Source organism: Somniosus microcephalus, chromosome 26 (genome assembly GCF_052327205.1).
Source record: "Somniosus microcephalus isolate GS21.2 chromosome 26, FLI_Smic_1.0, whole genome shotgun sequence".
Classification (NCBI taxonomy): domain Eukaryota; kingdom Metazoa; phylum Chordata; class Chondrichthyes; order Squaliformes; family Somniosidae; genus Somniosus; species Somniosus microcephalus.
The window spans coordinates 33254734-33270476 of record NC_141012.1 but is presented as its reverse complement, the minus strand read 5'-3'; the positions used below and the strand labels follow the sequence as shown (position 1 = coordinate 33270476).

General features: G+C 47.4%; 1 protein-coding gene across 1 annotated transcript in view; it reads left to right on the top strand.

Annotated features, from left to right (window-relative positions):
* Window positions 1-15743, top strand: part of LOC147100391 (otoancorin-like) — a 163611-nt gene that overhangs the window by 21617 nt on the left and 126251 nt on the right. Inside the window, exon 2 of the mRNA XM_085968054.1 lies at window positions 12879-12979. Coding sequence (XP_085824180.1) covers window positions 12916-12979 — 64 coding nt within the window. The 5' untranslated portion in view covers window positions 12879-12915. The remainder of the gene's footprint in view (window positions 1-12878; window positions 12980-15743) is intronic.

Below are 15743 nucleotides of genomic sequence, written 5' to 3'. Positions count from 1 at the left end.
TGGACCACCATCTTGTAGAATGTATAAATACAACTTTTGTATTTCTTTGCCGTTGTATATCACAGGCACCCTTATTTTTCCTTTGGGGTAGACTTTCTGCCCCGTATATGTTTTTAAGATAATGGATGTGTCTTTTAGAGGTATATGCGAAAATAGCCTCTCGTAATCTCGTCGATTTATTACGGTTCGAGCTGATCCTGTATCTAGCTCCATTTTAACTGGGGACCCTGCTATTGTGAGGGTAACCCAAATGGTTTGGTAATCCTCTTTGGCAAGTACATTATGTAATTTGAGACAGCTTAGTCTCTTGTTTCCGGAGTCGCTATCGCTATTCTGGTCTTCGGAGCTACTGTCCGCCATCATTTGTACCTTCCTGTACTTTTCTTTATTGATTTTTTGTTTTCTGTCAGTGGATTTATTTTGTCCAGATTGGCATACCCGTGCAATGTGTCCAATCTTACCACATTGCCTGCATGCTTTGCCCTTGAACCAGCAGTCCCTCTGGTTATGGGTGGATCTGCCGCAGCGATAACATCTTCTGAACTCCTGTGTCATTTTATGGGTGCCGAAGTCCTGTGTCTCTTGTTGTATCTCTGCAGCTCCTTTTGCTGCTGCTTCGTATGATACAGCCATACTGAAAGCTTTGTCCAATGTTAAATCTTTTTCAGAAAGCAGTCTTTTTTGTGTTCCTTCACTTAAGAGACTGCAAACAAATTTGTCTCGAAGATAATCTGATAGTCCTGCTCCGAATTGGCAGTACTTTGATAGCTTTCTTAATTCGGTTGGGTAATCAGCTTTACTTTCACTCTTGTGTTGATTTCTCTTGAAGAACTTGAATCGTTCCGCTATCAGCAGCGGTGTTGGGTTTAAATGCTCCTGCAGGGTATCAACAATTTCTTTAAAAGTCTTGTCCTTTGGTTTGGCTGGAGTGATTAAATTTCGTAACAGCCCGTATGTCTTCGCGCCCATTAAGTTCAGAAGTACTGAAGCTTTTTTTTCATCTGTTATTCCATTTGTAGTGCAATAAACCTTTACTCTTTCCACGTATGTGGTCCAATCTTCTATTTCGCCATCAAAAGCCTCAATATTACCAGATTTAGGCATTTCAGAAAAGATATGGCGCTTCCCGCACTTTTTTTTCTCTCTCTCTCTCTGTAGCAACGATATGGCGCTTCCCGCGCTTTCCCGCCGCTGCTACCGATAACAACGCTGTTTTACTGTGGTTTCTGTTTATTCACTGTTGGAGACTCGTTCCCGACGGAGGTCTAAAAGCTGACCTGCTTGCCGCGCCGGCCGTCTCTCGAGTGCACCCTTCCAGTCCGTTATTGCTTGCCTCCGATTTTGCTGCCTGTCTCAGCTGTAGAGCCCGCCGCTGGAGCTCCAGCCTGACACCCAGGAAGGATTAGCGCAGTACCTGTCACCAGCTTGGCCAGCTGGTGAAACCACAGTTTCTCTTACTTCCTTGAGTCTTCTGGACGCTGGAGGAATCGATGTCCTTGAGGTGCTGCCGAATTGCAGGTAAGTCCGTTTCCACTTTGTCGCCACTGTAGTGTCCGTGTGTAGATAAAGACACTGAAGACAGGAGTTGGTTCATAGGTATTTACTAAGCAAGTCTGGGGGGGGGTTTCTGAAGGATATATACAATACACAGGCTTATATAGCCCAAGTGGCAATTACCGGCATTACGCACACCTGGGGCTCTTAAAGGCACATACACCACAATTGCTCTTAAAGGCACATACACCACAGAAATCGTAAACACTTTCTAAACGGACACATTCACGGTATCTCTAGAAATATCAAACAGAGGACATCTTTACATAAGCATTTATGATGTTCCTTTGCAGAGAAACCAGAGGATCTCTTACCCCTTTGTTAGCCTACTGTAGAGGAAGCTTTACTCTGCTTCTTATCTGTACTATCCCTGTCATGGAACTATGTGATGTACTTTTTTTACTAGCTATAAAAAATGGAACGTGCTCCATTTCTTAACACTGATGTTCTTCCCTTCAAGCAATACAAGTTTCACCCCCTAAGTTGTGAGTGATTTTGAAGAGCAGGGAATGTGATACTTATGGATGAGGAAGGCTATCCAGCCCATCTCAATACATCCCTCCGGATAACCCTACACTCTCCTATTTGCCGCATCTAAATGATTCTAGAATTTTTGCTTCCATCACTCTGCCCATTTCAAGTGTTGATCATTCTCTGTGTGAAAAAGAACATCCTGATATCAGTCCTAAAGTTACCTTCTTACTAGTTTAAACCTGTGTCACCTTGTCCTAATTCTACTGGTTAATTTAAAGTAATATTTCAGTTTAATCTTTTCCACACCATTTACCAATTTATTTACCATTGTAAGATTACCTCTGAGGTGCCGCCTTTCCGTTACCTCTGGAGTCCCCAAGGATATATCCTTGGCCCCCTTCTATTTATGCTGCCTCTCACTGACATCATCCGGCGACACGGTGTGAGTTTTCACATGTATGCTTCACATGTACTCTATTTGATCACGAATTGAGCTTCCTACCATTCCATCACCAAGACCGCCCACTTCCACCTTCGTAACATCGCCCGTCTCTACACTTGCCTCAACTTATCTGCTGCCGAAACCCTCATCCATGCCTTTATTATCTCTAGACTTGACTATTTGAACTCCTGGCCGGCCTCCTTAGCTCTACCCTCCATTAACTTGAGATCATCCAAAACTCTGCTGCCCATGTCCTAACTCGCACCAAGTCCTGCTCACCCATCTCCCCTGTGCTCACTGACCAACATTGGCTCCCAGTTAAGCAACGCCTCGATTTTAATATTTTCAACCTTGTTTTCACATCCCTCGACGGCCTCGCCTTTCCTTATCTCTGTAATCTCCTTAACCCTAATCCCCTTAGATCTCTGCACTCAATCTATTCTGGCCTTTTGAACATTCCTGATTTTAATTGCTCCACCATTGGCGGTCGTGTCTTCAGCTGCCTAGGTCCTAAGCTCTGGAATTTCCTCCCTAAATCTCTCCGCCTCTCCATTTCTCTTTCCTCCTTTAAGATGCTCCTTAAAACCTATCTCTTTGGTCACCTGGCCTAACATATGGCTCGGTGTCAATTTTTTTTTTGATAACACTCCTGTGAAGCGCCTTGGGACGTTTTATTAAGTTGAAGGCACTATATAAATATAAGTTGGTGTTGTTGTTGAAAAGTCTCTCCAGTCTTTCCTCATAATTTAGACTCCTAACACTAAGGATCAGTCATGTGGTTCTTCTCTGCACTGCCTACAGCACTTGAATGTCGCCCTTGTTTCTCAGCGGCCAGAACAGGACACAATACTCATTCAAGGTGGGGGCCTGATCAAAGCATTGTACAGTTTGACCATGACTTCCTCTGACTTATATTCTACTATTTCGGCTATGTCCTTAAACATTCTGTTGATCGCTGTTCTAGGCTAGCTGGATATGTTGAACATTAAGTCTACTAAGACTATTAGATCTCTTTCAACTTCATCCTTAGCCATTTTTCATTCCTATGTGCAATACTTTACACTTATTGGCATTAAATTTCAACTACCGTTGTTTGGTCCACTCGCATCTGCTGTTTAGCTTTTTCTGTAGTTTTCTTTGACTCCTCTGCCCCTCCTAGTTTACATTTGCAAAGTTAACCGATTTGCATTGAATTCCAGTAGACAAGTCGTCGATGTAACTTAGAAAATTGATGTAAAGTAGTAGTGATCCCAACACTGCTCTCTGGGGCACCCCACTCAGCACATTGGCATTATCCCCCTAACTAGTACCTGTTATTTTCTATCCTTCCACTAGTTACTTATCCATATCCAAGTTGTGCTCTGAATTGCCTCTGCTTTGAGCTTAATTAGTGACCTTTAAAGTGCCTTTTGGAAGTCAAAGTACACAGCATTGTAAGGTTTACTACAGTCCAATTGTCACTTCCTCAAAGAAATCGAGGAGATTGGTCAGATAGGATGTTCCCCTTCTGTATGTATCTTGACTGCTATTTACAGGTACTAGGTTGTTGTTGTACTACTAATTCTCAAGTTTACTCCTGATGATTAATTCCATTATTTTGCTTGTAACTGAAGTAAGAATAATGGACTGCTAGTCATCTGTATTGTCACTATTTTTGAATATGGGCATCACATTGGCCTGTTTCCAATCTACTGGTAGTTCACCATCGTCCATTGACTCTCTCATAATGATTGTCAGTGTCTTGCAAATCTCCTCGCAAGTCTCTCTCAAGACCTTTGGATAAATACCATCTAACCCTGCGGATTTATTTGTTTTAAGTCCTTTCAGCTTGTCTAAGACTTAAATCTCATTTACTTTGAAGTCTTGAATTCTGCCTCGATGCTGCGGGAGGGTGTGTTGTTCATTTCAGGTGTCCTTGGCTCAGTGGTAGCACTCTCGCCTCCTACTGCGAAAATGTGTTATCTGGGCAGCAAACTGTGTCTCACAAGGTAACAGTATAAATTTGTAAGATATGATGTAGAATGTCACACTGCACCAAATCACTTGCCTTATTAACAGTCTTCACTGGTCTGTTTCTCTTCCATTGTATAGCTTGTGTCTATGAATGAGACAAAGCTCAGATTCCCCTTTAATGGTATGAGGCCTTTTATAAATCCTGTGCACATCACTGCATGAAGACTTTACTGTACAGTAAGTTGTTTTTTTTTTGCTCATGATGGGATTATGTGTCAATAGCGCCTCAATTTCAAAATTCTCATCCTTGTTTTCAAATCCCTCCATGGCCTCGCCCCTTCCTATCTCTGTAATTTCCTTCAGCCCCACAACACCCCGAGATATCTGCACTCCTCTAATTCTGCCCTCTTGAGTATCCCTGATTGTAAACGCTCCACCATTGGCAGCCGTGCCTTCTGTTGCCTAGGCCCTAAGCTCTGGAATTCCCTGCCTAAACCTGTCCACCTCGCTACCTCTCTTTCCTCCTTTAAGACGCTCCTTAAAACCTACCTCTTTGACCAAGCTTTTGGTCACCTGCCCTAATTTATCCTTATGTGGCTCGGTGTCAAAATTTTTGTCTTAAAATATTCCAGTGCAGAGCCTTGGGACGTTTTACTATGTTAAAGTTGTTGTTGTTGTACCGAGCGATACATATCTTTGTAAACTATGCAGAAAGTTCTTGGGAATATTTGTAACTACTTAACAAGCAGATGCACATGAAGATCCACAACTTAATAGTCAACATGGCACAAGCGTTGAATAACTTTAAAAAAAAAATAACTGTGGATTGTCGAGGCTGCCGCGGAACACGAATGGAGGCCGAACCGATCTGAGGAACACATGGCTTTTTATTACATTCTCTTGAGAGATGGCTGCCCCAGCTCTTCTCTCTGCTAAACCCGAAAAACTCAATGAGGGCGACGCCCGCGCTTTTGTGTACACACTGAGGGCGATGCCCGCTCCTTTGTAATGCCTTAAAGGCAGCATGCTTCTTAAAGGCAAGGTGCCCGATTTATTGTCCACGGACGGAAAAGTGGATTGCGCCCGTTTAGGTGGTGATCCGCCACACAGCTCCCCCCAGAATCCGCTTAGGAGGTGTGGACGAGACGGTGCGGCGGTCTGATGGGCCGGCCGGAGCGGCTCTTGTAGGACGCCGGTGGACGTGGAACGGCCGGGCGTGGAGCAGCCGGATGTACTGGCTTGAGGGCAGGTCGGTCGCGTGGCGGTGGACGAGCTACTGGGACCTGCTCACCGGGCTCTGAGTGTGCTGGCTTGAGTCGGTCAACCGACACTTTTTCAGTCCTGTTGCCCACTTGTAGGACGAAAAATTTGTCCCCAGCCTGTAGCACTTTGTAGGGCCCGTCATACGGGGGTTGAAGGGGTCCGCGGTGGGCGTCGTGCCGGACGAAAACGAACCGTGCCTGGTGCAGGCTTAGCGGGACGTGTGAGGTGGATTCGCCGTGCCGGGCAATGGGCACCGGGGCGAACTGTAGCGCCGGTGAGGCGAAGTCGTGGCGTTGCTGGTCGGCTGACCAGGGTGTCGTGGCGGTGGGCAGGAACTCGCCGGGTACGCGCAGCGGCTGGCCGTACACGAGCTCTGCTGCCGATGCGTGGAGGTCTTCCTTAACCGCGGAGCGCAGGCCGAGGAGGACCCACGGGAGTCGGTCGATCCAGGTGCCATCCTGGAGGCTGGCTCGAAGAGATGCCTTCAAGGATCTGTGGAACTGCTCACACAGTCCATTGGCTTGGGGGTGGTACGCTGTGGTGCGGTGAATGGTCACCGCGAGATTGCGTGCGATGGCGGTCCAGAGTTCAGAGGTAAATTGCGGACCTCTGTCCGACGTCATGTCGGAGGGGACGCCGAACCGTGCGACCCAGGTGCTAACGAAGGCTCTGGCGATGTCGGCGGTGGTGGTAGAGGTCAGTGGAATTGCCTCGGGCCAGCGTGTGGTGCGGTCGACGATCGTCAGCAAGTGCGTGTGGCCTTGCGACGGCGGCAGGGGCCCGACAATGTCCACGTGGATGTGGTCGAATCTACGTGAAGGGACAGTGAACTCCTCGAGGGGTGCTTTCGTGTGTTGCTGCACCTTGGCCCGTTGGCAGGCTAGGCAGGAGTTGGCCCAAGTAAGCACATCCTTGCGAAGGCCGCGCCAGACAAAGCGGTTGGCTACCAATTTGATGGATGCGCGGGCGCCGGGGTGGGAGAGGTTGTGGAGAATCTCGAATACCCGGTGGCGCCAGGACGCTGGGACGACGGGCCGAGGTTGAGATAGGGATATGTCGCACTTGACCGTGACTGCGGTCAGGCCGCAGGCGACGTCGGCCAGGCGTAGCCCTGGTAGGTTGGTAGGTGCGGAGAGCAGATCAGGGTCCGTGAGCTGGTCTGCTGCGAGTTGAGCGTAGTCGACTGCCAGGTGTGCGGCGTGGATGGCGGGGCGGGAGAGGCAGTCGGCTACCATGTTGTCTCAGCCGGAGACATGTTGGATGTCCGTGGTGAACTCGGACACTGCCGCAAGCTGGCGCTGCTGCCTGGCGGACCAGGGGTCGGTTGTCTTTGCCATTGCGAATGTCAGGGGTTTGTGGTCGACAAACGCAGTGAAGGGGTGGCCCTCCAGCAAAAACTGAAAATGGCGGACCGCCAGGTACAGCGCGAGGAGCCCGTGGTCGAAGGTGCTGTACTTGACCTCCGGGGGGCGTAGTTGGCGGCTGAAGAAGGCAAGTGGTTGCCAGGCGCCGTCGACCCACTGCTCGTACATGGCGCCGACCGCGTGGTCGGAGGCATCCGTGGTGAGCGCTACTCTGGCATTGGGCCGTGGGTGTGCGAGCAGGGTGGCGTCTGCGAGCGCGGTCTTGGTGGAGTTGAAGGCGGCTGATACGTCTGCCGTCCATTCGACCGCCATCTTGCCGCTCCTGCCCCGGAGGGCTTCATACAGGGGCCTCATGAGGGACGCCGTTTGGGGATGAAGCGGTTGTAGAAATTCACCATCCCGAGGAACTCCTGGAGTCCTTTGATGGTGGTGGGGCGGGGAAATTGCTGGACGGCCTGCACCTTGGTGGGCAGGGGAATGGCCCCAGCATGGGTGATGTGGTGGCCGAGGAAGTCGATCTTGTCCAGGCCGAACTGGCACTTGGCTGGGCTGAGGATGAGCCTGTGGTCGCTGAGGCGCCCGAACAGGATGCGAAGGTGTTCGAGGTGTTCCTGCTTGGAGGAACTGGCTACCAGGATGTCATCCAGGTAGACGGAACAGGAACTTCAGGTCCCGTAGGACCGAGTCCATGAGCCGTTGGAATGCCTGGGCCGCGTTTTTGAGGCCGAAGGGCATCTGCAGGAACTCGAAAAGCCCGAAGGGGGTGATTACGGCCATCTTGGGGATGTCCGCGGGGTGGACGGGGACTTGGTGGTAGCCGCGCACCAGGTCGACTTTGGAAAAGACTGAGCGGCCGGCCAGTCTAGCCGAGAAGTCCTGAATGTGCAGCACGGGGTACCGGTCAGGGGTGGTGGCGTCGTTGAGGCGGCGGTAATCCCCGCAGGGGCGCCAACCCCCACCTGGTTTGGGGGCGATGTGGAGTGGGGAGGCCCAGGGACTGTTGGAGCGGCGGATGATGCCGAGCTGTTCCATAGTGGCAAACTCGGTCCGCGCGATCTCCAGTTTGGCTGGGTCCAGCCTGCGGGCGTGGGCGTACACTGGGGGGCCTGTGGTGGGGATGAAGTGTTCCACCCCGTGTTTGGCAACCTCCGCGGAGAAGGTCGGGTTGGTGAGGGCCGGGAATTCGGCCAGGAGTGCCGAGTAGTCATCCGTGACCCGGGCGTGGCACTGTGACGCCATGTCGGCGGGTTGACGGGGGGCCATGGCGCCCAGGATGGGGGACATGGTGTTCATGTCCACGAGGCGGTGTCGAGGGATGTCTACCAGTAGGCCGTGGGTGCACAGGAAATCTGCGCCGATGAGAGGGGAGAGTACCTTGGCAGTGATGAACTCCCATCGGTAGCGGCGACCAGCGAGGTCGAGGGTGACTGTGCGGGTGCCGTACGTCCGGATGTCTGAGCCGTTAGCGGCAGCCAGCGCCTGTCCTCGTTTGCCCTTTTGGATGTCGAGGGCGGAGGCCGGGATGATGCTGTGCTGAGCTCCAGTGTCGCACAGGAACCGGCGGCCGGTTTTGTCATCTGTGACGTACAGCAGGGAGCCCGTGTGGCCCACGGCCATCGTGGGGGCTGGTACAGGGGCGGACTTGAAGGAGCAGGGAGGTGTGCACCATTGTGCCCTGGCGTCGAACCATGCGTGGTAGTAACAGTAGCCCGGGTTTGTGGGGCGCGAAGGCCCCGTGGGCCCCGTGGCTGGGCCTTGTGGCTGCATGGTGGCCGGTGAGGGGCGCGCCCAGGCTGTGGCTGCCAGGTCTGGAGCGACGTCGCGGCTGGAGTGAGCGGACAGCAGCTTGTCGGCCTCGTCGGCCAGGGCTTCTAGGTCCGTGAGGCCGGACACCACGATCGCTGGGCGGATGCTGGGAGGTAGCTGGCGGATGAACAGCGTGCGGAAGAGGGACCCGGGTGGGCTCTCGTCGGTGAGTGAGAGCATGTGGGAGAGGAGGTCTGATGGTGAGGCGTCACCGAGGCCTGGAAGGTCGAGGAGGCGGCAGTTTCGCTGGTATGTCGAGGTCGTAAATTTTTTAAGGAGCGCGGCCTTAAGATGTGCATACTTGCCCTCCTCTGGTGAGTTCTGCAGCGCTATCCAGACCTTCGTGACTGGAGCTACCGAGTGATGCGATGAGGTAGTCATACTTCGTCTCATCTGTGGTGATGTGTCACAGCCGGAATCGGGACTCAGCTTGGAGGAACCAGGCTTCGGGCTGGTTTTCCCAAAACTCTGGCAGTTTCACGGAAACTGCGTTCGTGTCCGCCATTGCAGTGCTCGGAATACGTTCTGAGCGTTGGGGTCACCAATGTTGAGGCTGCCGCGGAACACGAATGGAGGCCGAACCGATCTGAGGAACACATGGCTTTTTATTACATTCTCTTGAGAGATGGCTGCCCCAGCTCTTCTCTCTGCTAAACCCGAAAAACTCAATGAGGGCGACGCCCGCACTTTTGTGTACACACTGAGGGCGACGCCCGCTCCTTTGTCATGCCTTAAAGGCAGCATGCTTCTTAAAGGCAAGGTGCCCGATTTATTGTCCACGGACAGAAAAGTGGATTGCGCCCGTTTAGGTGGCGATCCGCCACAGGATGTCCTGTGGCCTTTCCAAAGGTGAGTTGGAGGAAACTGAGTTTTCTAACTGGGAAGAATGCTTTTGTGTCAAATGGAATGTGACAGAGGAGAAAATTAAAATTGAGGAGAAACTGTCGTATAATTGGTGAATAACCACACTAGGAAATAACCAATTAGAAAAGGTTGAATTTTTACTGTATGAGGTTCCTATCTCCACCATTTTAACAGCGTGCTTTAATGCCTTTGTTAAAAATAAAACTGACAGAGGAATTTTGTACAAATGCATTGCCACATTTGTTACTAACATTGCACTATGTGATTGCAACCCATTGACACTAAATCAGAACATAGGCCACACACTCAAAGATCATTTTTATTCTAACAGCTTTAGAACTATTGTGCGTAGTGGAGGTTCTTGTTTCTCTTTTTAATTAAACTTTAATTATTTGACTCTTTGATCAGTCATTGACAAAATGGAGAGGCTAAATTTATTTTAGTGCTTCAAAACATTAGCTGGCAGGAATAAAAACAGAAAATGCTGGAGATACTCAGCAGGTCAGGCAACATCTGTGAAGAGAGAAACAGAGTTAACGTTTCAGGTCGATGACCTTTCGTCAGACTCTGTTAACTCTGTTTCTCTCTTCACAGATGCTGCCTGACCTGCTGAGTATCTCCAGCATTTTCTGTTTTTATTTCAGATTTCCAGCATCTGCAGTATTTTCTTTTTGTATTAGTGTTAAATAGCTGGCAGGATTTGGGTATAAAAGTAGTTTCTTCACCCAAATACTTGATGGTTCGTTAAGTGCTGATTATTATTTATTCCTTTTATTTTGTCTCAGATCCAGCTGCAACTGCTAATAAAGAAAGAACTTAGATTTCTACAGCACCTTTCATGACCGCAGGACGTCCCACAGCGCTTTACAGACAATGAAATACTTTTGAAGTGTAGTCACGGTTGTAATGTAGGAAACGCGACAGCCAATTTGTGCACAGCAAGCTCCCACAAACAGCCATGAAACAAACGACCAGATAATCTGTTTTAGATGTTGGTTAAGGGAGGAATGTTGGCCTGGACACCGGAAGAGCTCGCCTGTTCTTCTTTTAATAGTGCCATGGGATCTTTTATGTCCACCTGACATGACAGATTGGGCTTTGGTTTAATGTCTCACCCAAAAAGCAGCGCCTCCGACAGTGCTGTACTGATGTGTCAGCTTAGGTTATGTGCTGGAGTTGGGTTTGAACATGTAACCTTTGACTCAGAGCTGAATGTGCTAGCACTGAGCCAAAGCTGACTCATATTTGCAATCTTTCATGTACCTATGTTTCTGTCATTATTTTCCTTAATGTCACTCTGTTTACCTGTAACTTACTATTGGTTTCACCGTGGTAAACATTTTATCCCCAAGCATTTTTGCAGCAGTCATAAAACAGAACATTGATAAAATGGTAAGCCCTAATATCCAGGGTTTCTCCAGCATGGCAATTTAATCTTATCATTAATCACATAGCATGGGATCTTGCAGTTATAAACAGCCAAGGCAAATGCTGTCCATGGCCGCAGGACAAAGTGAAATTGTGGGAAACGTAACGATGAAAGAATACTCTGGCATTTTTGCTGGATAACCTTAGGTTGAGTCGGCAAAATGTACCTCAGGAGATTAAATGCTTTCAAAATGAAAATTACTTTGGGTTTCAGCGTATTTACTGATTAATCAGGTTAGAATTGTGAGCTAAAAACAGAAAACGCTGGAAATACTCAGCAGGCCAGGCAGCATCTGTGGAGAGAGAAACAGAGTTAACGTTTCAGGTCGGTGACCCTTTGTCAGAACTGGAAAAAGTTAGAGATGTAACAGATTTTTAAGCAAGTGCAGGGACAGGGAAAGGGGGGAGGGGAGGAGAGAATAAAAGGGAAGGTCTGTGATGGGGTGGAGATACCTGATAAACACAAGAAGGGAAACAGAAAGCAATGAAGATGAACAAGGTAAAAGAGACAAATGGAAATCCCACCGGACAGAAGAGCAGAACTTCTTCAAGGTGGGCATTCCTAATTCACTGCCACTTCTCCTCTAGGAATGCCCAACTTGAGTTGTGAGCATTTGGGAGACACTTGGATTGATTTGATACTGGCCAACATTATGCAAAGATAACAATTCGTTCTGTGTTTCAATCACCGAACAAATTGTAAAATGCATTATCCTTAACAATGTATATTAATCTCTTAATTTCTTAATTTCTGAATGCTGCAATGTGAAAATGCACCAATATATTATTCAAACCTATAAATTCGGAGTTAAGTTCCACACTCTTAGTTGGTAAATGTTTGGACAGCTCCTTGACATCTGGAAAGCAGGGCTCCTTTCCAAACATTGCCGGGCAATTCTCTCAACTAGCGGGAGGGGCTTCACTGGGACATATGTCTTCAGGTGAAATCGGGTTAGAGGGCAAGTCACAATTGGACCAGGACATACAATTAAATGGGGTTCAGTTCCTATTTTAAACTCATACATTCTGTGCTTATTTTTATATTATGGTGATTTCAACCCGACCCGCCTGACAGATGGGCAGTTAAAATACCCTAGGCCTGACGATTTCCTGCCAACTTTCTGCCAATCCTGATTTTAAGCTGCTCCTCTGGCACTTGCTCCCCCCCCGCCCCCCCACTCCCCCCCGGCTCAGCTGAATTATTGCTTCCAACAAATTAGCAAAACCTATGGCAATTTGGGAACATACGTGTTTCTCTGTCGTACAGGCTGACGAGTTGAAAAATACAAACCTGAGGTGCTACAGCGCCACCACTGGCAAGAGGGTGTAATCACAGAGTACCAAGCTTATATATTCATGTAACAAGCATCTGCTGTACTTTGCCTTTAATTTGATGATAGCCTCCATTATAAATGTGGCTATAAGAATTTATAATAGAGCAAAATCAACACAAAAATATAACAAAAATGCGGCAACAGGAATTAAGGTTTTGTAGACAGGTAGCTCGGATAGACATATACAACATAATTAATCCTATTATTATCAAGCTTCTAAATTTAAAGAATGTTAATTGAAATTAAGTTCAACTTAAATGTTCTGTGACTTTCTGGTCTTAATAAATTTACTCACTATTTACAAATACTTATCAAGTTTTTGCACACTTTAATAAACAATAAGCTTCTACACGTATTTACCATTAACTTTCTTTGTTTTCTTTCCATTTATTAAAGGTTTCGATAGCAAAGAAAGTTTGGAGAGCCTGTAAAAATGGGACTGGAGTGCCCTGTCATCGTCTTCATTTCCTGCTTGTGCCTGATTGGTCAGTCAGAAGGTAAACTCATGACAGGCAAATAATCTGCTCCAGGAGTCGTGAGGATTTGTTCAGTATTTAAGTGCTGGCAGAATTGTAGTGTTTTTGATCATTTGTGCAGCTAACCTTTCCAATCTCATACATGATGGGCAGGATTTTCATTGGGCCGTGGAGTCAGGATTGGAGGCGTGTGGGGGGGTTAAAAACCCGAAATCAGGGGTCCCGACACCATCCCGCACCCAAACCCGCCTCCATGCCAGTTTCAAAGGAGGCGGGTACCCGCCCTGCACTGGGACCCGCCTACCCGAGGCGGGAAGGGATTAGTGCCAATTAACTACCTGTTAACAGGTAGTTAACAGGCAGTTTTTAGCCTAATCCCTATTTTGAAGGTTGAAGTGTGGGATTCCCAATGGCTCCAAACCACGGCAAGTTAGAGGAGGCGGGCCGTCGGGTTGAAGGACTTGGAGGAGTCAAGATGTCGGTGTTCAGGTGAGTGATGTGTGCATGAGTGCAAAGGTAAGTGTGTTTGGTGTGTCTAAAGTGATTAAAGGAGTTTAAATGACCTTTTCTTACCTTTTCAGCCTTCCTTCCTTCCTTTAGGTCCCGGGAGTCCCTCATCTCACCGGCACAGAAAGCAGAATGGCTGCTAACTGTCAAAAGTGACAGCCTTCAGTTTACTGTGCAGGAGAGATTTCTAACTCAGTCTGTGGAGAAGGACTCAGGTTAGAAGTAAGACTGTCAGTGTTTGACAGCTTCAAACAGCTTTCAAACACTGATATTTCATCTGTCAAAACCTCTTGACAGATGAAATTTCAGTCTGTGACGTCACCTGTTGCCGGGTGGCCCTTAATTGGCCTGCTGAGCCCGCTGGGCGGGCTAAACAAGGTCAATCAAGTAAAAATTGCGTGGATTGGCCACATCTCGATGGAGGCGGGACTACAACCCCGAAAGTTGGAGTCCTGCCTCCAACCCGACTCCTGAATGAAAATCCTGCCCGATGTATCTCATCACATGTATCCTCTCACCTCAGATCCAGTTTCAACAGATACTTTTTTTGGTACCTTTTAAATAATAAAAATATTTAATTTACTAAGAAACTGACTGCTGCACACCAAATGAGACCACAAAATGGTTCTGTATAGTTTTTAAAGTCATGTCAGTTATTTAAAATTGGGTTACTCACAGGTGGTAGGCTGGACACTCTTAAAAATGCTTATTTTTTGTGATAAACCCATTTTCAGCTGTATTAATAAAACTGCACCAGGTTACCACTCTTAAATATGTCAAGGAATATTTTTTAATGCAAGAACAAAAAACAATTATGCTCTAAAATGATTGCGCTGGTTCATGGAAGAGTTTGAAATTCTTTGATCTTTTGCATTGGCTGGGCCGACATTGGTCGAACTGAAAACCAGCGCAACCCAACGGAAACTCTACCCCTCTGTGTACTTGTTTCTGTTCAGCTCAAGATCTTTCACATAGAGAAAAGGTTTTACTTTATTGAAAGCGCCTGAAAATGATTCCATTTCAGGCTCTCTGGCAGCTCAGCAAGTTTATTCGGAGACCACCTTAGCCACGTAGAACAGAAATGGATCCAGTTCAATGCTGGGTCTGTGCTCGTTCAGTTGACCTCAGCCAAGAGTTCTGGGTTCAGGAAGGGAAAATCATCCTGGATTCCTGCACCTGATCACTATCCAGCAACCTCTGCTGTAAGTGTGCTAGTGTGGACCTTCCATGAGAATAAGATCAAACTTGGCTGTTATGCCTCCTGCAGTCTTACAATAAGGTCATACTTAATGTCTAGGCTCAAACTTGGGCAAACTTTGGGAAGGCAACTGGTGCCCATAGAATCAGACCCCAGTGAGGACTCAACACCTTTAAGAGAGAGGGAAGGGATGCAAATTTGCAGAAAAAGCAGGGAAAATAATAAATGTATGAAAACAGCTTTCAATAAACTGACCAGGATGCAATCACACCTGGAATGACAAAGTTAGATTTGGAATCCATCCATTAAAAAAAATGCTGGCAAAGTGATATTTTAAATGAATCCAGAAATATCTTGAGCCAGATGGAAATAAAAATGTAAACTATCAAAAAAACTTAATGCTCCAGATGTGTTCACTTTATTAGGCCTGTGTATGAGGTGGATGCTGGCAAGCTTTCCTATTTTGATCTGCAAAAATTGTATCACAGATTGACCAGGTCATGTCTATGAGTCCTAACACTCAACTGGGTGAAAGGATAGCCTTTAAGTACCAGTTCTCTGACTAACAGAAGGCAATTCTTCAAATGTGGTTCCCATGTCCTACATAGGCAGTGAGACATGGGATGTACAGAAAACCACGTTGAAAACGTGTTTTCAAGTTTTAACAGATGAGAAGGAAGGATGTATTGAAATTAAATAAAAGTAAAGTTAATAGGCAAGAGAATGGTGTAAAGAGAAGAAGGGACGAACAAATGCAAATACCGGGGAATTTTCTTGGGGGTTCTCCCATTGTCCACAATAGCTTTAGCGGAATCTCTATTGGGGGTTTCCGCTGATCTTCCATAAATTAATGGCAGCTAATCGAGAGAAGTCCATGAGAACATTCTCAGCTAAAGTGTCTAATTTTTGAAATGTTATTTAAAATTGTATTTTTAGTCTTTATTTCAGCAGTATGTGGTAACATGACAGTGCATTAGAGTAACTTTACTGCAGCGCATAAGCTGAAATGGTTTTTAAAAAATGGCTGGCCAAAGGAAGCTGAAATTACCTTGGGCCTGATGGCAGTCTGAGGTTTAAATT